Raw genomic sequence first — 20,086 nt, 5'->3', positions numbered from 1 at the left:
CGGTGGAAAAGAGGCTACTGCTGCTGCTGCTGAAAGGAAGGGGTGGGGGCGCTATCACCATGGTAACAGATTAAAGGCAAAGCTATTTCGGCGTTTCTGCTGCAGTAACTTCAGAATATGAACCCAAGGGGATTTTTTTTTTTTTAGAGTTAAATTATATCAGGGAGGTGATATTTCTATTTGGCTCAAATGCCACTTTTTCAAACTTCTTTGCTCCTTTAAACATCCCTAATGCAGCAGTGCCAACTCTTTCAGTGCGACGAGCAGAGAGCAGGGGGGGGGGGGGGAGGAGGAGGATTGACAGCAGATGCCTTTGCAGCAGAGGACCAGAGAGGATGTATGTCCGTGTGTGCTGTTCCGGGACAAAATCCGCACATGTTTAAACGTTCACTTATCGAAAATTAAACCGCGAGATTTTACGAGTTTGTGAGAGAAAGCAAAGACAATTCAAAGCGCAGTGTCAGTGGGAATTCTTCTCTAAAGAAGATGGACGGGACGACCTGAATAGACGATTGGATCACTTCATTTAAAAGATGTATTTCGTGCTATCATTTTTTTTTCTTGATTAAATCAACTTGGATGTTCTATTGAGACCAGTCACTCAAAGCCTAGCTAACGATGGAGAGTGGAGTTTTTCTGCCCTGTCTGGATCAGTTCATGCTGAGCCCACTTGTCACTTGGGTAAGTGATGTACAATGCTCTGGTCTCCTCACAGATACTGTGATATCGACCTCAAATCCCATATTCTCTTTGCTGTTTAGGTGAGGACATTCGTGCCAAATGATGGGGGCATGCACTTGGATTTTTCTGAACTGCTGGATGGAGTCTTTCTAAACGACATAATGACCCAAATGTAAGTAATTTTATCCCAGTTTGAGCCTCCTGTTCATTTATCTGATTTTCAATCTAAGTTGTGTCAAGATAAATTCAGATTTTTGGCTGACTGTGGTCAATAAAGAATCTTTTTTTTTTTGCTGATTTCTGATCCTCTTGCTTCATGGTGTAGCATCCACTGATACTGTATGAAGCATCTGCTAACATTCTTATCCAGGGATCAACAGTACCAGCTTTGTTACTCTGCAGTAATAAAGGGGATCTTTGTAGTCAGCTGCAGACTTCCTCATTACTGACAGGTTTGGGTGTCTGACATAAATGTTAGAATTAGCATAAAAGTTACCCAGAGATGTCAGACAGACCAGACTGAAGGCAAGAGATTAACCAAAACATGAGAGACCTCATCCATACTGGCAAGATGCTACTTAAGAGATTATGATAGTTTTGCCTTATGTTCTGAGGGAATTACCCTCGTCCTTAGCAAACACTACCAAACCAGTGTGTTAAGCCTTCATGTGCAAGTTAAATGACACTTCAAAGATTGATAGATGACTCCTAACTAAAACTGAAGCACTCCAAAGAAAGAGGAAAAAAACTATGATCGAGTGCACTTGTGGATAATGCTCTTTAGCCATTGCAAATCTATAGTATCCATTCACCCCAATTATCTCCCCAGGGTCACAATAACCAGTTCTACATGAAAAAAAAAAGTTGCACTGAAGGGAGGGGAAGAGGCGGGATAATCTCCTGGATTGGGAAGACCCTTTGGGATTAGGGCCTGGTGTTTAGTGCCACTGGGACACAGATGGGAGGGGGAAAGAGTACAGAACAGGACAAACAGCACACAGAGGGAGACTCGGCAGCTCAGCATTATATTTGTGTCTGTTTCAATAATTATGACTGACTCTTTTTACGCTTTGCCTTCTTCTTTTTATCATCGTATATTAAGCGTATATATATGTTTCACTTTCTCAGTAATGAAATCTTACCTCCATAACAACCTATAACAACATCAAGCTTTAGAAACACAACAAAACAAAACTCCAGTTTGTTGGCAGGAAGGAATGATGTCACACAGGCTAAAGTTGGGAATGAATAGGGATCTTGTGAATGTTTCCGAGTCAAGATTTCTATCAGTTGCAGCTTCTTCTTATCCAAACATGTTAATTATGTTTGACTGCTTGCTGGTTGGTTTGAAAATGGCAGTAATGTCAAGTAAAACACTTTTATGTTACATTTTCAGAAATCCTTCAGCTTCATCTCAGGGTGCAAAGAAAATGAGCAAGGATCCAAGTCAGAGGATCCAGAACCTGAACTTTCTCGTGCAGCAGATCAAGACATTTTACCTGGTGAGTTCCCATTTTTTTTTATAGATACAGCAGCAGCTAAGCTTTCAATCTCCCTTAACATCAGATTATAATATAGTCTGGGTTTACTTTAACTTCAACATACTGGATGACTTAGAAGATCAACTAGTTCTTCTTAAGATGCATGGCCTAAATTTCAGTCATGTGAACATCTGTGTAATCGGCACAGGAGCGGCATTAGAGCACAGCCAGAGCCAGAGTAAAGCTGCAGTCAGAGTCACAGACAGAGCTTTAGACTGACGTATAAAGTTGCAAAATTCATGGGCAGACACCAGTGGTGTTAAAATCTTGGATTTTCTGTCTGTGTCAGAGTAATTAAGCACAATTTAACCCTTGAAATCAGTCAGAATCACCAGAGAAGCGATTTCACTGAGAACAGGACAATGAATTGATTATCTTAAGGAAAGGATAATCCACACAAATGAAACCACAGTAGCAGTATTTCTACTGTAGTTGCTTTTTGAAAACATACATGTATGTCTGCTAGTTATGTTGTTAATAGTACCTCTGCACACCAACACAATACATTTTAAATCAAAGAGTCAACATTCAATGAAGTTCAGACTTTCATCTTTAATTCAAGAAATCAAAAAAATGCATTAATTGTTTAGGAATTATACACAATTTTATACAGATCGTCTATTTTTATACTAATCTTAGAGGCTGAAAAGTAACAGAACAATTGACAAACTCAGTAATGAGGTCCAAAGGGATGTCCATGCAAGTGAAGATAATCTTTAGACTGAAAAACTAGAATCAATCTGTCAGAAACTTTAACAGTGGACAAATTATTCTTTAAAAAGGGTGCATTCCAACACGTTCTCACTCCCAAAGCGTAACATTTTACGCTAGGTGACAAAACGTCGACATGTTACGCCTCGGGAGTGAGAACGGGCTGTGCATTCTGAACTATACCGGGCTATGATCTCTACTCTGATGCTGCAAAATTGATTGAACAGCAATTCACAGCATAAATAGATGGTGACCCAAACACACTGTAAAAGCAAACCAAGAGTTTATCAAGGCAGAGAAGTGGGATATTCTTCAATGGCCAAATCAGTTATCTTATCTCACCTCAGTAGAACAGGCTTTTCAGTTATTGAGGGCATAACTGACGGAGGAGAGAACCAACAGAAGGCAGGCAGGAGGAAAAGTCTGGTAGAGCATCTCAACGGAGGAAACAGCATTTCGTGATCTTCATGGGTTCTAGACTTAAGACTTGCTGTAAATGATTTTTTTTATCCAAATGTTAGAACAATCCTTATTTCTTTAAAATTATGTCAGTTTGTCCACTTACTTTTGAAACTTTGAAAATGAGGAACTATGTATAAAAACGTCTGCAGTTCAGTTAATGCTATACTTACGTTAAACTCATCGAGTTAAAGCTGAAACTCTGCACTCGACTTCTCTATACAGTAACGTTACACAAACAGCTATATTACACAAACTGTGTCACTATCCAAAGACTTCAGGACCTAACTGTACACATTTTAAGTTGTTTGTCCCCAGTGAATGGAAACAGAGACAGTCTGAGATAAACTGCAGCGTGCCATGTTTATTTTTGCATTAAAATTATTATTAGTAAGGCACTGTAGATCTAGGGCATCTAGAAGTGTTGCAGTCTATTTTTGGTTATTTTCATTCTCTAAGATCAGTTAAAAGACTTGACCGCTGCACTGGTTTAACTGGAACTTTCAGCTAAATGTCAGTGTGTGAACATGGTTCAAAGTTACAAGGCTAACATGTTTAGTATGTATGACGCTGTCTACAATTACAACATGAGTATAGCATCTAGCTTGCTGTCATTTAATAATTTGTGCTAAACAAATAGTGCAGCTGCAGCTGTTTGAATTAGTGTATTTTTGTTTGATTTTGACCTAATGGAGCTAAAGCTTACATTAAGGAGATGCAGTGATTCAATATGAAAGAGACAGAATAATAACAAGTGCAGTTCTATAGAGGAGCTTTCGCATAAGGTTCAAAAAGAAAGGATGATGGGAAACTTAGGCAGGGACAAGGCTGCAGCAGTTTTACAGAATTTCACCACGGCACCAGGGAAACTGGCTCTGTCATTTACCCATTCAGAGCACTCACCATTTGTTGGCAGTGTTTCTATACATGTATTTGAGCAGGTCCTATGTGCTGTACATACATACTTCTCCATCTATTCAAACACTTTGGCTAGAATGCAAGAAGTGTTTTGTCCTTGTTTCACTTTAACCCAAATGTGGGGTTTTTCCTCTAACCATCTCTCTTCTCTTTTCTGTCTCTTCTTTTGTAGGATAATCTGAGACAATTAATCATGACTCCTTTGCCAAATGTGTTGCTGCTTGGCAGGACTCCTTACTGTGGTATGCTCTTTAAAACGATTATACATTCCCAATATGCACCGCTTGATTTTCAGTGGTCAGTGATTTCTGAATAGTTAACAATGAAAACCTTTGAGTCTGTAAAATGAAACAGACTCTTTTCAGCTCCTTTAATTCAACTGCACACCGCTATCAGTCTGATAGCCGCACTAACTTCTGATGGCAATGCTTCGGCAAGTGATGACCCAAATACACCAACCAGCGCTGTGTTCAGTTTAAATCCGTGACAGCAGTCCTACTTCGATCCAGTGGGTTTGTTTTCCAATAATTAAATTTCTTTACTCTCATAGAACAAAGCCTGGATGAAATGAGGAAACTTTTGCTATTACTATTGGGATGTGCAGTTCAGGTAAATACTGAGTGATTCATATTTTAAAATGGTGTTTATGTTTTACGTTTCTGGGTCAGATTTGTGCATTTTTGCATTTTTACAGTGTGAGAAGAAAGAGGAGTACATTGAGAGAATCCAGACACTTGACTTTGAGACAAAAGCAGCAATAGCTGCTCATATTCAGGAGGTATTTGACTTTATATGACATATGCTTTGAATGCTACAGCGTTTTTTTTTTTACAGGTAATCATTTGTTTTTGTGCAGTTGTTTGTGTAGTTGCTGTGTTTTGTATTATTCTTTCCTCAACTACGCTGATTGTCATGTCCCGTGTTTAACAGTTGACTCACAGTCAAGACAATGTGCTGGATCTGCAGTGGTTGGAGTCTAGTGAGCTGCACCCCGATGATATGGAGGCAGCAGTAAGGAACATGACCACACACCTCCGACACCTGCTGGATCAGAGGGATACCCATCTGGAGGTACTTAATTTTCATATTTACAAACAGTATTAGCTACATATTTTTATAGGAACAATGGATATTATTTTATTAAGATGCTTTTCATTTTAGACTGAGCTCAGATACTGTACACTCATCACTAATGTTCAACCTGTAGTATTAATCCTGCTTCCTATTTGCAGACTATAGCAGAGCTAATGCAGGAGAAAGAGGGTGTGGTAAGTTTGCTCAGTAGCCCCTCCAGCCCACAGTCTGCCAGCTACTCTCCTACAATTCAGCAGCAGCAGGTGGGGACCCAGCAACACCTTGCAGTCGAACTGGCTGACTCTAAGGCAAAGATCAGACGACTTAGACAAGAACTGTAAGTATGTGATAGGTGGGAAAAATAATTGTTTTCTTTGTTTGTTGACTAAAATTAGCTTAAAAAGTTAAGATATATTTTACACTAACTGGAGATCAGAACATTTTCATATGAAAGTTACTACATAGATTGGATCAACGTTAAAAAAAGGCAAACTAATACAAAAGAGGTTGTAGTAAGTTGGAATTTTTGTAGAACTTTTCTGCCCAGATTTATTTCATCTTTTGTCCCCTTCATGTCACCAAAATGTTTGCAGAGTAAAGCGTTTGCTTTTCTCCCACATTAAAAGATTATTAGGTTAAGCATTGTAGAGTTCCTCCTAACGGTGCTGATTGGTAAATGGGTTTCCTCTGTGTAACTGCCAGTAGGGAATAAATAGGAGGCAGAGAGAGAGAGAGATAGTACAGGATAAGAGATGCCCTGCAGAGTTTGGCCCACATTACTGCCTGCTTGGCAGGTTCAATGCCTATGCACTACCACTGACCCATATTTGCTCTGCAGATACTGCACACACGAACACACGCACGCTAAAGCTGATCCAATCAAGATCTCAGTTCCATCATTGCTGTCCATCCCATCAGCTCACATACTGTTCAGAAACACAATGTCACATAAAGCCATGCTCTGATTTTTTTGAATGGCCTTAGACTATTCTTTTTTATATAAGAAAATGAACACACTTTTTTTGTCATCAGCATGTGGGAAGGAAAGAAATGAAGCTTAACAGCTAATGTTTGATCCATTTTGTCAGAATTGCTTATATTTCTGTTATGCTTACTTATTATTTAAAGATTTTCAATTCGTGTTTAAAATGTAGCGCATGCTAACCTCCCAACTTTATGTCTCTCTGTGATCCACACATGACACCAGAGAGGAGAAGAGTGAACAAATGCTGGACTGCAGACATGAGTTGGAGAACATGGAGGCTGAGCTGAAGAGAATCCAGCAGGAGGTCTGAAGTCAAAGAACACGTTGAAAAAAGAAAAAAAAAAATCACAACTAATGGTGACAAACAGTAACCTCCTGACCTCTCTGCAGCTTATGCAGATTATTGAACGCTGTACTTTGCTGCAGCTCCGTGCTTAATAACTACTAACTTAAACCTCTGAACACTGACTCAGATGTACAGCTAAAGCCCCTGTGGATTTGTCTGCTCGGGAAATCTCAATTTGCATTTGTGGCTTAGATGGTCACACTAGTTAACATGGTTCATATATTTATAACAATTAAATATTTAGTGAAAATAAAAGCAGTATTTAATTTCTTACAGCCATTTTTGTCTAGTGGAATGGAAAAAGTTATTATATCACCTTAAATTTTATATTGTTGTGAAACACTTAATCATGATCTTTGTCTCTAAAGGTTCTTTATTAATAACATTTTACTTACTTATATGTGCCTTGGCTTTCCCTGATAAAGTTATCACATGACAACAGATTGGATGTTCACGTCTTACCATAACAAAAAACACACAAATCTTCCATTCGTGTTTCCAACTAAACTAAGTCAGTGTTCTCTGCTGTTTTAGCTATTTGATGTTGAACTGATGTTTGATGATGAACTTTAGAGTTTATGGCGGAAATTTCTGACTATAAAAAGCTGTATCAAGCTTAAGACTTTTTTGTTATAAAACATTCTTTTCTCTTAACTTTACCAGAATTCCCAGTTGCTTCTGGATGCACGCGCAGCCCGCACTTACCGTGATGAACTGGATGCCCTGAGAGAGCGAGCCATCAAGGCGGACAAGCTGGAGAGTGAAGTGGGACGCTACAGGGAGCAACTGCACAAGATGGAGTTCTACAAAGCCAAAGTGGAGGTTGAGGCAGAATAAATACATGTAGAACATACATACATTACAAACATACAATAGACTTTTAATTAACTAGTGTAGTGAAAGATTCAAATAAAGAGAAATATGATGATTGGGTGGGATTCAGTGTGGTTTACTATTTAAGGTGAATTTAAATATTTTTTCATGTTTCAGGAGCTAAAGGAGGATAATAGGGTACTCCAGGAGACTAAAGAGGTTTTGGAAGATCAACTGGAAGGCTGGAGGGCACGCTCAGATAAAATCCACCAGCTGGAGAAACACAATCTGCTGTTGAAGGCCCAGGTCCATGACATGGAACAGGTCAGACATCTCCACAGAGTTTACCAGAAATATCATTTAAAATATCTGGAAGGTTAGATTTCATCTTTAATGTTCATCTAGCTTGTTCACCAGCTGGACAGGTAGCGCTCTTATACCACCGCTTATAGTTTGGGTTTTCACTTAAGGAGAGGGAGGCAGATCGGAGGCGCATTGAGGAATTGCAAACGGACAACTTGGCTTTGTGTTTGGCACAGAGGAGGAGTATGGAGGAGTCCCAGCACCTAGGCTGGGAGTTAGAGCAACTCTCCAAGACCACAGAAAGCTCCCAGGGTAAGAGTGGGTGTAAAGAAGGAATAATGAGAGCTTAGGCTAATCTACAATATATTGCCAAAAGTATTCACTTACCCATCCAAATCACTGAATTCAGGTAGTGTGCAGAGGTGACCAACTTTCTGCAGAGTCAGTCACTACAGACCTCCAAACTTCACGTGGTCTTCAGATTAGCTCAAGAACTGTGTGTAGATAACTTCATGGAATGGGTTTCCATGGTTGAAGAGCTGTATCCAAGCCTTACATCTCCAAGTGCAATGCAAAGCATTGGATACAGCGGTGTAAAGCATGCCCCCACTGGACTCTGGAGTGATGCATCACACTTCCCCATCTGCCAATCCAATGGATAAATCTAGGTTTTATAGTTTTCCAGGAGAATAATAATTTTATGACTATATTATCCCAAGTGTAACGTTTGGTGGAGGATGGATTATGGCATGGGATTGATTTTCAGTTGGGCTCGGCCCTGTCACGGCTGCATAGCCGGTGTGGCTAACCTCTCACCCTGGGTCAACACACCTGAATCACATGATTAGTTTGTTACCAGGCCTCTGGAGAACTTCAGGACATGTTGAGGAGCTAATTTAGCCATTTAAATCAGCTGTGTTGGTTCAAGGACACATCTAAAACCTGCAGGGACACCGGCCCTCGAGGCCTGGAGTTGCCCACCCCTGTCCTAACTAATAATAGCAACACAAGAACTTAACATATTTCCAATATAACATAAGGCACCAATAATACAAAAACAACCTCAAAATGTCAGGCTACAGACCCAGCCCCTGACAGACCCCTTAGTTCCAGTGAAAAGAATGAAGACATTTTGGACAATTTAATGCTCCTAATGTATAGGAATAGTTTGAAGATAGCCCAGTGCATTCAGATGAGCAGTGCACAAAGTCCTAAAAGAAATGGATCAGCAGGTTTGGCCTGAAAGACCTTGACTGGCCTGCACAGAGTCCTGAGACTACAAGCCAGGCATTCTCGTCCAACATCATGTCCAACCTCTGGATGAATGGTCAAAATGTTCCATAAGCACACGCCTAAACCTGGTGGAAAGGCTTCCCAGAAAAATGTGAAGCTGCTATTTCAGGAAAGGATGGGACGACATCATATTAAACTCTGCGAGTTAAGAATGCTGTGTCATTCAAGTTCATATGTGTGACTACTTTTGGCAATATAGTGTACTTTCCAGTGAGAGTAGATAAGGATAAGTTATGTAAAGGTGTGCATGCATTATTGTGCCATCTCTTAAATAAGTTATTTACTTGAAATACTCAACAATCAGGCTTAAGATGTGACTTTTATTGTCTTTGTTAAATGAATCTCTGTTACAAAAAGTGAATCAGAGGCATGTCTGTACATATGAGTGGCGCTTCTACTGATACCAAACTTATTTTTAATGATATTTTTGCAAATAGCAGCATTGCAGAATGTGAAAGTGACCAGTTAATAACATTCCTAGAAAAGTGAGCTATTTTCACTTGTTTCTCTCAAGCGTCTTGCAAACTAACTGTGTGTTTGTGTGTTTGTCAAAAGGCCAGCAGACCCTGAGTGAGGAGGTCAGTGAGAGGGCCTGCAGTCGATTGCTGAAACTGGAGAAAGAGAACAAACATCTCCTGAAGATTATAGAGGAGCTCAGAGCTTCTGTTAATAACATCACACAAACCAAACATAGCCACCTGGCGATGTGTAGTAACAACTGTACCTCATCAACAGACGAGTCCTCTGTGTTGCAGACCTCCTGCTCGAATGCTAAAAATCACTCTAATGGAGTCTCCCTCAGTATTGTAACAGAGTCGATGCTAAATGGGGATTTAAGCTGCCATCAGCAGCTAGACACCGAGGAGTTGGAGCGAGTCCAGAGTGTGAACCATCTCACAGCTAATCCAGAGCGTAATATCCAGGAGAAAGGACAGCTAGAGGATGGAGATAGTGGAGACCATTTCAAAGAAAGGATGTCTGATTTGGAAGTCTTAGAAAACAATCACAATAGGCGCCATTATTTTGTGAGGTCACATGATCACTCGCCTGGCTCAAAGAACAGCAGTCCCCGCCATGAAAGCATCTTCACAGGTCTGCCAACACGCTCCTCCTATGCCAGCAAGCACACACAGCGGCTAGAGGCCAAATGCAGGGCCCTGGACACAATAAATCAGCATCTACAAACTTCACTTGACAACACTGGTAGGTCCCATAGAAAATAAGTAGTGTTTTTGTACTTATATAGCAAAACATTTTCAGATTAATTTATTTCTTCTATCATTCTCCATGTTCAAGACCGAAAGGTTCAGCGTCTAGAGGCAGAGGTTGAGGAGCTGGAAGCAGAGAATCAGAGCCTGCAGGCCTCTTTAGAGGAACTTCGCATCTCTGCACGACGCCTGGAGCAGTTAGAAACAGAGAAGCAGACCCTGGAGCATGAAACAACTGCCCTGGAGAGAGACAAGAGGCAGCTAGAGAAAGAGAATCGACGACTCCGGCAACAGGTGGACAATTTTTTTTAAAAAAATAAAGATATCAGTTTTCTAGCGTTAGATAATGTTTGGAAACCTTATCGACTGTTCTACTTTCCTGTATTTCAGGCTGAAATCCAAGAAGCCAAATTAGACAGCAGTAATGTCTGTATGGCTAGCTTGGAAAGGGAGATGCGTTTTCTTGTAAAGGAAGTGGACGGATTAAGGGAAACTGCTGAGAGGGTGAAAGGCCTGGAGAGAGACAACAGAGAACTGACCAAGCAGGCTGCTATCGACCAGAGAACCCTGGCAACCCTCAGAGAAGTGAGGACTGACTGGATGCATAACATGACCGACAGCGTTTAATACATTTATTAGACTGTCACCCAATCTAAGGTTTATGCCAAAGCTGGCCTAACCGTACTGGTAATTACTAAAATGATTTTATTTTGTGTTTCTGTAATCATTAATACACCAGAAGCACAAGCTTTTTATATCAACATTACATTTTTAACACTAAAATAAAAATATTGTTGTTATTCATGAATTTTCAAATTTACAGTTTTACTAAAAATACTGAAAAAATAGTAAAGAACATCATTATGTTTTGATTAAGATCCCAAATTTTAATTGTTTACTTGCAGTAAAAATTGTCTACTTTGCTGGCTCAAATTTAGGTATAAACATGAATTCATTTTGTTATTTACCTAATAAATAACAATATAATTTTTAGTTTTACACAAGCTTTTGACAGATTTCTAAAATATTCATATTTTCTTTATTTTTTATGAGTGGTGGTCTAATAAATGTGTTAAGCACCTTAACCTTTAGTGGCAGTCTTCATATAACTACTTCAGGCCAACTAAATGACATTGCCGTCCCTTACATAATTTCCTTAGGGATTAATAAAGTATTCTGATTTTGATTCTGATTAAGCAATACTGCTATTATGGAAACCTGTTTGTTTTATTTGAAATGTATTGTCTATCTTTAGGAGCTAGTTAGCGAGAAGCTGAGAACCCAGCAAAGAGACAATGAACTAGAGAGGCTTTCCCATGAGCTGGAAATGAAGGTCCTGAACCAGGAGAGTGCACATCAGGCTGAACAAGAGAGACCAGATAACAGGTCTGTGCATACTCTTTGGAGCTTTCTGTTCCCATCACGTAACTATTTAAGAGAATGTTATAACAAATGCAAAGTTTTATAACGCAAAATAATTTTCTATACACAGCAGGTTCAAAATGCTCGAGTCTGAGCTGGAGACATCTCTGAAAAAGTCTCTGCAGATAAAAGACGACAAGTTGGCTTCTTTGGAGGCCCGTCTGCAGGAATCCTCCTCTCTGAATCAGCAGCTGCGCCAGGAACTAAAGAGTGTAAGGAATAAAGTTAAGCTTCCCAGACCTGTTAGTTTCTCTGGATCCACTTGAACGACTGTCTTCCATCACACAGGTGAAGCTGAGCTATGAAGCCCTGCAACAGAGGCAGGAGGAAGAGAGGACAACATCAAGTTCCACACCTCCAAGAGAAACTGGCAAGGCCATGAGTGAATGGCTACGTGAAAGTCAGGAAGCTACCAAAGAACTGCTAAAGCTAAAAGATCGCCTCATTGAAGTCGAGAGAAATGTAAGTGACATTGTGTGTGTGAGAGAGATTGGGTGAATGAGACTCGTAGTAAAAAGTGCTTTGAGTGCTCAGTTAAAATAGAAAAGTGTCTAAATAAGTAGCAGTCCATTTACATTTCTGTAAACACATAAAGAGGAACATAGAACACATAAAGCTGTACAATATTAAATTATATCATGGGTTCCTGTACACAGAGATTCCCTATTTTTGATAATGGCACACAAATTATGCTAAAGCTAATACCACGCTACAGTTTGTCATAATATCTTCCTGCTCTCTTATGCAGAATGCGACACTGGAGGCAGAACGCCAGGCTTTACAAGCCCAGCTAAAACAGCTGGAAAGTCAGTCTGACAGCCAGCAGGCTCAGGTCCTTGCCCTGCAGCGGCAGGCTGCCTCACTGCAGGAGAACAACACAGCATTGCAGACACACAATGCAACCCTGCAGGTGTCATTACAATACACACTAGTCTCTGTAACAGAATTCACATAAAAGCTTCTGTAATATCCTCTGGTAAGCTTCTGCTCTTGTAAACAGCATACATAAACTATTTATGTTACATTAATTCCTTGGTGTTTTTCTCCAGGTGGAAAAGTCAACACTGAATTCACAGAGCGCCTCCCTTATGGCCCAAAACACTCAGCTGCAGCAGCAGCAGTCTAAGGCAGAAAGTGAACGGGACAGTGCTATACATGAACGTGAAGAGCTGCGTGGTGCTCAAGAGCAGCTGTTACGAGATCATGAGCGCCTGGCAGTCCTGCATGAGCGACAAGCCATGGAGTATGAGGCCCTGATGGGCAAACACGGCTGTCTGAAAAATGCCCACCGCACACTGGAACTGGAGCATCGCACTCTTCAAGACAGGTAGGTCACAAGAGAGCTGTGGACGATGGTAAAAGTTTGCATACAAGTTCATTTAAACCACTTGTCTTAAGGATCATTCATATCTTTAATCTGAGCATTGCCAGTTAACCTAAACCCAAACATGAACTTCATATTCATGTTTGGATTGTTATTTAGATACAACAGCCTGTTGCAGCAACGTAGCAAATTAGAAGACCTGGAGAAAGCCCTCAAGGAGGAGCAGATGAGGATGGCTTTGGAGAAAGAACAGCACAGGACAACGGCTGCTGAGTGCTGCAGACTCCGTGATGAGAAAGACTGGTGAGAACGTGCATGCACACAAACCTACACACACACACAAACTCCAAAGCATGTATATATATGTGGATATATCAACAAAGGAAATTTTTCTCATGATACATAATTTTTTAAGGCTGAACCAGACATACCGCCAGCTTCTTAACGATAACGAAGCGCTGACATCAGATCACAAGCAGCTCAAGAGCCAGCTGAATGAGGCCAAGCTGGAGCACACGTGGCTAGAGGCAGACTTTTCGAAGCTCAAAAAGGACTATCAGCAGCTCGACATCACGTGCACAAAACTCACAAACCAGTGTGAGGTATGCTTTCAAATCCTGTGAATAATCTGACGGTTGCATTAAAATAACAACTTTCAACCATTTTTTTCAAATGCTTAACCAATTCAGAATTCCAAAGGGGCTGAAACCTATCAACCCTATTTTCACAATTGCATATCAGTGCGACTTTTGATAGATGTTTATTTATAAGCATGCATGTTCATCTGACGCTTAGCTGCTGAGCCAGTTGAAGGGCAACCTCGAGGAAGAGAACCGCCACCTGCTCGCCCAGATTGAGACCCTGATGCTACAGAACCGGACTTTGCTGGAGCAGACTATGGAGAGCAAAGATCTCTTTCATGTTGAAGAACGCCAGTATATGTAAGTGCACAGGACAATAGTAAGTTTACCATGATCAAATCTTCATGCTATAGTATTTTGCTAATGGACTTAACAATGTTTGGTACCTGCAGACAACAAAACATTTCGCTAATTAGGATATCAAAAATGCCCCTTTAGTGAGACCTAAATTCTATTGATGATTAACCTATAATCTCTCTCTTTTCAGTGACAAGCTTAATCATTTGAGGAGGCAGAAAGAGAAGCTGGAGGAAAAGATAATGGACCAATATAAGTTTTATGAGCCCTCGCCTCCTCGCAGGTAAGGGGACACCTTTATTTTCATGTTTATGTTGATGAAACAAGTTTTATAACTTTTTACATAAATTCCAGTTCATAGAGACAGTTATTTGATCAATTAAGGCAATTTCATAGCATGGAACATGATTCATTTGTATGTAGTCATATTTCTGGCATGTGAATGCATAAGGATAAAGAAAAGTGAAATGTTCAGTGCATCATGGCAAGACCCTCAGCAGCCTGAACCTATAGCTGCATAACTCAGGCTAGCTTCAGGCTCACGTGAGTCACTAAGCCTTATACTTATACTAATTAGAGGATCCTCATACCTGAAGGCTCTGCCTCCTGTTCAACTTTTGGAAACCATTGGAACTAGGGCTGCTCAATTAATCGAATTTTAATCACGATTACGATCTGGGCTTTCAACGATCATTAAAAATGACTGAGCCGATTATTAGCCCCTCCCTCATTTATCCGCGACACCTTAAAGGCCGTCTGTGAAAATATTGTCGGGCATAAACCGGTCCGTGGCGCAAAAAAGGGTGGAGACCGCTGATTAAGAGGACCCGAGGGAAGCTCGGAAAGCTAAGCAGAAGTTATTTGGAGAGTGACTGCCGTTGGTTGAAAAGAGAGTTTAAAAAAAAAAAAAAACTTCAGTGGTGTTGCACACTATTTTATATTATTTTTTTAAAGTCATTGTTAACCCTTTAAAGCCGGTCAGAGCTGCATGCTCCGTTTTGCGTAACTATTTTTAAATCCCTGTAGAACCTGAACCGTGTAAGCTATAGCGCAATAATTTGTTTTGCATATGAAACCGGAGGAGTTGTACTTACATCTTATGCCATCAGCTTGTCCTTGGTCACGGTTTCGTTCCATATATAGCTTTGCAAAAATTGCATAAAAAGCGCTTGCAGGAACAAAAACATAATATTCCAGAAACACGCTTTGCCGATCCGATCAGCTGTTCGTAACACTTCCCACAGTGAAATGATGCACATGCTGTTTTCTTTGCAAATTTGCATCATAGGATTGTTTTTTGTTTTTCCTGCAGTATATAAAAATTGCTGTATCTCCAAAATAAAACTATGAAGACACTCAAAATAAATTTCCTGTGGTGGGAAACTATTTTTTTGCAACTTTATTGTATTTAAAGTTTTGAGGGATAAACCTCTTAAATTTCTCCAAGTAGAAATATATGTAAACAAAACAAAAGCGATTTTCAATTTTTTTGTAGTTTATTGCACTTTTTTGCAATTTATGTAATTACTATGGACTTAATGCATACATATTATTAAAATATGGGCTATAACAGTTGTATTGATGTATAGCAACTTGAAATGCTCCCACAAATGGCACTACAACATGTAAAAAAATAATATAAGCTCTGGTGGACTTGGTTCTATAGTAGGTCTTAAAGGGTTAAATAAATATCGTCAAATAATCGTGATCTCAATTTCAGTGAAAATAATCGTGATTATCATTTTTGCCATAATCGAGCAGCCCTAATTGGAACTAGAAGTAAGCCTGCACACTGAGAGTGAAGGTCTCTGTTGGGATACATCACACCAGTGTGTGAATGGGTGGATGACTGGATATGTAAAGCGCTTTGGGGTCCTTAGGGACTAGTAAAGCGCTATATAAATACAGGCCATTTACCATTTACCATTTTTACATCTTTAAGATATTCCTGAATGAACTTCAAGTATTGATTGTTTAATCTGATCACAAGAATTTCAAGCTTAATTCGATGGGTAAGTGGTGATGCTTAACCACATCGATGCCCAGTGCATTTTCTGTGCAGACCATCCTCTGTGTTATATTATTTATTTGATTTCCCTTGAATTATCTGCTCTTCCACAGACGTGGGAACTGGATTACTTTGAAGCTGAAGAAGCTGATGAAATCCAATAGCCGCGAGCATGGGCCTGAACGCCCACCCACACCCACACACTCAGGCGTTCCTGAGCCTCAGCTCTCCTGTCACGACAACAGTTCTTTCATCAGCTCAAATGGCTCTGGAGGCTCAGCCTCCACATCAGCATGTGATGTCATCTCACCCCAACGTAACAGCAGTGAGTATTTCCTTCTCAAATTCAAAAGATCATCATCAGAGCTGAAACATGCAGATCATACAGGTGCGTTCATGTAAGATCCAATTCACAGCCACTGTACAGAGATGCATGAGTGAAGTGACGGACAAATCAGGTCCATGTACATCTACGTGTGAAGGACGCTCATCTTCCCAGAATTTGACAAAAAAGCCATTTTCTGCCTTAAGATTTTCCATCAAGGTGCGAAAGCTTAAATAAATATGTGTATTTTAAACTAAACCTGTTTCCACATCATTTATATGTGCATTTTGGTAACTATACATATACCAATGGCAGTGTGTGAACAAACTAGTTATCAGTAACTCAGAAAGAAAACTTACAGAAGCATACTTAGTGTATTAAAAATCAGAGTATGTTGTGTGTGTTTCATGTTCAAAGCATCATTCTTTCCAGTGCATGAGGTGTGTCAAGTTTCTTGAGGAATCCTCAGTATTTCTCCCCTTTGTCTTTCTCTTGTCTTTATATTTTTATCCACTCCTCCCAACACCCTCGGCTCTCTTTTCCCCTTGTCTTTGCCCTTCCTACTTCTCCCCTCTCTTTCTTTCCCCTTACTCTCTGCTGGCATCCACACCCTCCCTTCTATCTGTTCTGCGTGTCTCCCATGTGGTCACTCTTAAAAAGCCACTCTGAAAATGTTTCCCCGTATGAGGAACCGGCTGAAGGACAGAGACAAAGTCAAGTCCCTGTTTCGGCGTTCCATATGTAAGAAAGACTGTGGTCCGTTGTCTGGCTTCATCTTGCCCTTTTTACTTACTTCAGTAATTCCAACAGCTTTGTGCTTTATGCTTTTTTAATGCTAGCATACCACTAACTCATATCTGATTTGTCATTGTCCCCAAGTTCTAAAATAACTGGGTAATGTGTTAGCAGTGTGGACATCATTGGCAAACTCATTTCACCAGCCTAATTTAAAGTTATTTGTTATGATATTGCATGTTCTTGCAGATACAGGCTGCTGCAGGACTTATTTTCTAACAGAGTGGCTATATTTGGAACAGTGTGGGGTATTTTATTAGAACCACAGAGGTCAAAGAAATGCTGCATTGCAGGAAGAGACTTTTGTGGCAGTAGCTTTGTAATCCCAGGCTGCAGTGAAAGCGAAACAGATTGAGATTATAATGTAAAAGCTCCATCCTTTACATCTGTTTATATAGTGACCACACTACTGGAAAAAAAAACCCTCATAATCTTCACAGCCATTTCATCTTTCTGTTCCTTTACGTCATCCACATCCCACTTCTTCCATTCTTTCATCCAACAATGAAGCCCTGAGCAGCTTAGTCTGTCCCTCGCCCCCATTAGAGGTAAACTGCTTGCCTGACAGCTCAGTACAGCTGGAAGAGTCAGAAGCTGATGTGGAGGAAAGCAGGAAAGACCCACTGACCTCATCATTTACCGACTCCATCTCGTCCATCCTCCCCCTTCCTCATACCACCACTCTGCCATCTGTCCATCTCGACAGCACCACCACTGACATTGTTCCAGATGTTTCTGAGTTGACAGGTAGAGGCATCCATTAACTAGTGTTTGTTTTGTTTTTGTTTTTTCTTTTGTTAATTTTAATTGATTATATAGTAAAATAAAGTGCAGAGTAATTAAATTAAAACACTGTCACGCGCTGTTCTTGCCTAAGCATAGAAAAGTGTCATTCACACAATAATTGTTTTATTCTTTGCCCCACAGATAAGCATTCAAATGACAGCAATTTGCCATCTGGACTTGAGGACAATGATGAGCTGCAAAATCACGGTAAAACCTTTGGGATACTCATTTAGAGGATTCAACAAACATGCAGGAATTAAGACTAAATCCATCAAATCGCAATCATGACCTTGTTTCATATTAATCTCTATGTTGATCCTTAGTGCCAGCAACTGTTAACTGCTGCTCCCTATTGGTCATTTAGCATATCAAGGTGAAAGAGCAGAGAGATGTTTTTTAAAATGATTTTCATATAAATTTTAGCTCTGAAAAAACATTGTAATCTCTTTTCAGGGCTGAATTGCGCTGAGAGCAGGGCCCAAAGTGAGAGCAGTGTTGAGTTCAACCTGAGCCTGGAGAATGAGCCGTGGTCAAATGGAAGCAGCCCTGTCCAGCACCCTCCGTCACGTCGTTCTTCCTCCTCCTCCTACCAACCACCCAGTGATGCCTCAACCCCCCTGCACACAAAGCAGCAGCACAAAGAGAAAGCCTCTACCATGCCCACTGCTAACAGTAAGATTTCAGATATCCAATGTGAACCAAAACAGAGAGATCCTGTTCTGCCTCAGGACTTCTGGCTTAGAAGGGGCACAAAAAGTATTCGAAGAGGGTCAAGGGGGAAGATGACAAGGCGCGCATCAGATTCAGGAGGTACAGGCAAAATCAATCCAGGACTCAATGGGATGAATCCTAAACTGAGCACAAGCAAAGTTGAAACTACCAAAGCCTCTGCTTGTTCACCAATCACAGTGTTGTATGTTCAGGGCAAGTCATCCTCAATGTCTGGCTGCCTCAACTGCTTCTCTTCCCCGATGGGAAAAGAAGGGCGACTTAAAGGGCCGTGGTCTCCCAAAAGTCTCCCTCGCGCAAGCAGTGTCATTTCAACAGCAGAGGGCTCGTCCCGACGATCCAGTGTCAGCAGTGACTACAAGGTGATAGTCAAGACTGACCTGGTCCCTGTCCAGGTTTCAGAGTATTCAGAGAGCAATATTAAGGAAGAAGCAGCAAGCCCGAATCAACAACCAGAGCCAGAGATTAAGAACAGTGAGCCTGCGCCCATTCCTCCTGTCAAACCTCCAAGAGACCCAGCAGCTGTGCAGGAGCCACTTTTTGACTCCTCATTCACTTTCAAATCTGTCTTTTCCAATACAATCTTTGGTGATTCTGTGGTTACCACCACAACTAGTCTAGATGGGCTTGACACCAACCGAACCGTCCTCTGTCAAAATTCACCTCTGGATCAAACCTGTTCACGAGAAATCTCAAAATCTGTCGAAAACACACCGCAAACAGTTCTTAATATGGCAGATGAGCAGAGTCAAAATCCAGAGCATGCAGCTGGGCTGGAAGGGAAAGACGAGCAGCTCACAGTTGCATGAAAGCAGCCGTCACTGTCACATCACTGTACAATTAGTCACTCAAATAAAGCAGGTGGCTATGAAGCAATTATTCATCACAGCACACAAGGATTTTAAGCAATCAGTATGTTTGCACTGTATTACACTGGCTACCTAAGTACATAACTCCTATAAAAGTGTGTTCAATAAAAAGACATTCTGATATTTTTTTTACATTGCTTTAGTAATCAACCTGAGCAGCAGATCAAAAGTGTTACAGTATTATTTACACGTTGGTTATTGTTTTGCACAAATGATGTTTAATTTCATTCAGTGATACGTAGATAGATCTCCTGTTTAACCTCTAATTAATTAGATTTATGCGTGTCATTCAGACCTTAGCCATACTTGTAAATATATTCGTGTTTGCCAAAAATATTGTATTCATTTTTGTAACTTCTATTTATGTTCTGTTCCTCATACACGAGTTATAACTTATTATGCACTGCTTTTAGAGTCTCTTTTATTTTGTATTTGAATCTGAGGTGGGAAGTGTTGCTCATATGTAAGACGTGTGTATATCTTCTACTACGTGAACGCTATTTTCCCTTAAATAAAGAAACCTGTGCAAAATGTGAACAATTTTTGCTCGTCATTCTT

General features: G+C 40.4%; 1 protein-coding gene across 6 annotated transcripts; it reads left to right on the top strand.

The window, feature by feature from the left end:
- The first annotated feature begins 300 nt into the window (after window positions 1-300).
- On the top strand, window positions 301-20,068 carry LOC146573139 (girdin-like). Of its 6 annotated transcripts, none has more exons than XM_085277728.1 (29): window positions 301-681; window positions 762-853; window positions 2,078-2,183; window positions 4,483-4,552; window positions 4,861-4,919; window positions 5,005-5,088; window positions 5,241-5,381; window positions 5,543-5,721; window positions 6,592-6,673; window positions 7,379-7,537; window positions 7,706-7,852; window positions 8,068-8,143; window positions 9,680-10,327; window positions 10,421-10,626; window positions 10,723-10,917; window positions 11,588-11,718; window positions 11,825-11,966; window positions 12,043-12,216; window positions 12,503-12,664; window positions 12,804-13,081; window positions 13,238-13,381; window positions 13,494-13,680; window positions 13,874-14,019; window positions 14,207-14,299; window positions 16,138-16,349; window positions 17,010-17,090; window positions 17,655-17,891; window positions 18,072-18,137; window positions 18,384-20,068. In XM_085277728.1, the coding sequence occupies exons 1-29, from the start codon at window positions 619-621 to the stop codon at window positions 19,466-19,468; spliced, it is 5,445 nt and encodes a 1,814-aa protein (XP_085133854.1). In that variant the 5' UTR covers window positions 301-618; the 3' UTR covers window positions 19,469-20,068. The 6 variants fall into 6 exon arrangements, with proteins under 6 accessions (XP_085133854.1, XP_085133853.1, XP_085133852.1 ...); XM_085277727.1 differs by having other exon boundaries at window positions 7,999-8,143; window positions 11,828-11,966; XM_085277726.1 differs by having other exon boundaries at window positions 7,999-8,143.
- Window positions 20,069-20,086: the final 18 nt, after the last annotated feature.

This window comes from Mchenga conophoros, linkage group LG6 (assembly GCF_057382185.1).
Source record: "Mchenga conophoros isolate Kocher_MC1m ecotype Shallow Benthic linkage group LG6, M_conophoros_male_GT1.1, whole genome shotgun sequence".
Lineage (NCBI taxonomy): Eukaryota > Metazoa > Chordata > Actinopteri > Cichliformes > Cichlidae > Mchenga > Mchenga conophoros.
The sequence above is the reverse complement of the archived record's forward strand: the minus strand, read 5'-3'. Positions and strand labels throughout refer to the sequence as shown.

Bases quoted from the DNA above. Each gene is read 5' to 3' on its own strand.
- LOC146573139 (XM_085277726.1), top strand. From the start codon at position 619: ATGGAGAGTGGAGTTTTTCTGCCCTGTCTGGATCAGTTCATGCTGAGC. The intron at 11,967-12,042 runs GTAAGGAATAAA...TCCATCACACAG, and splicing joins TGCGCCAGGAACTAAAGAGT to GTGAAGCTGAGCTATGAAGC. The intron at 17,091-17,654 runs GTAAGAAAGACT...CCAACAATGAAG, and splicing joins CCTGTTTCGGCGTTCCATAT to CCCTGAGCAGCTTAGTCTGT.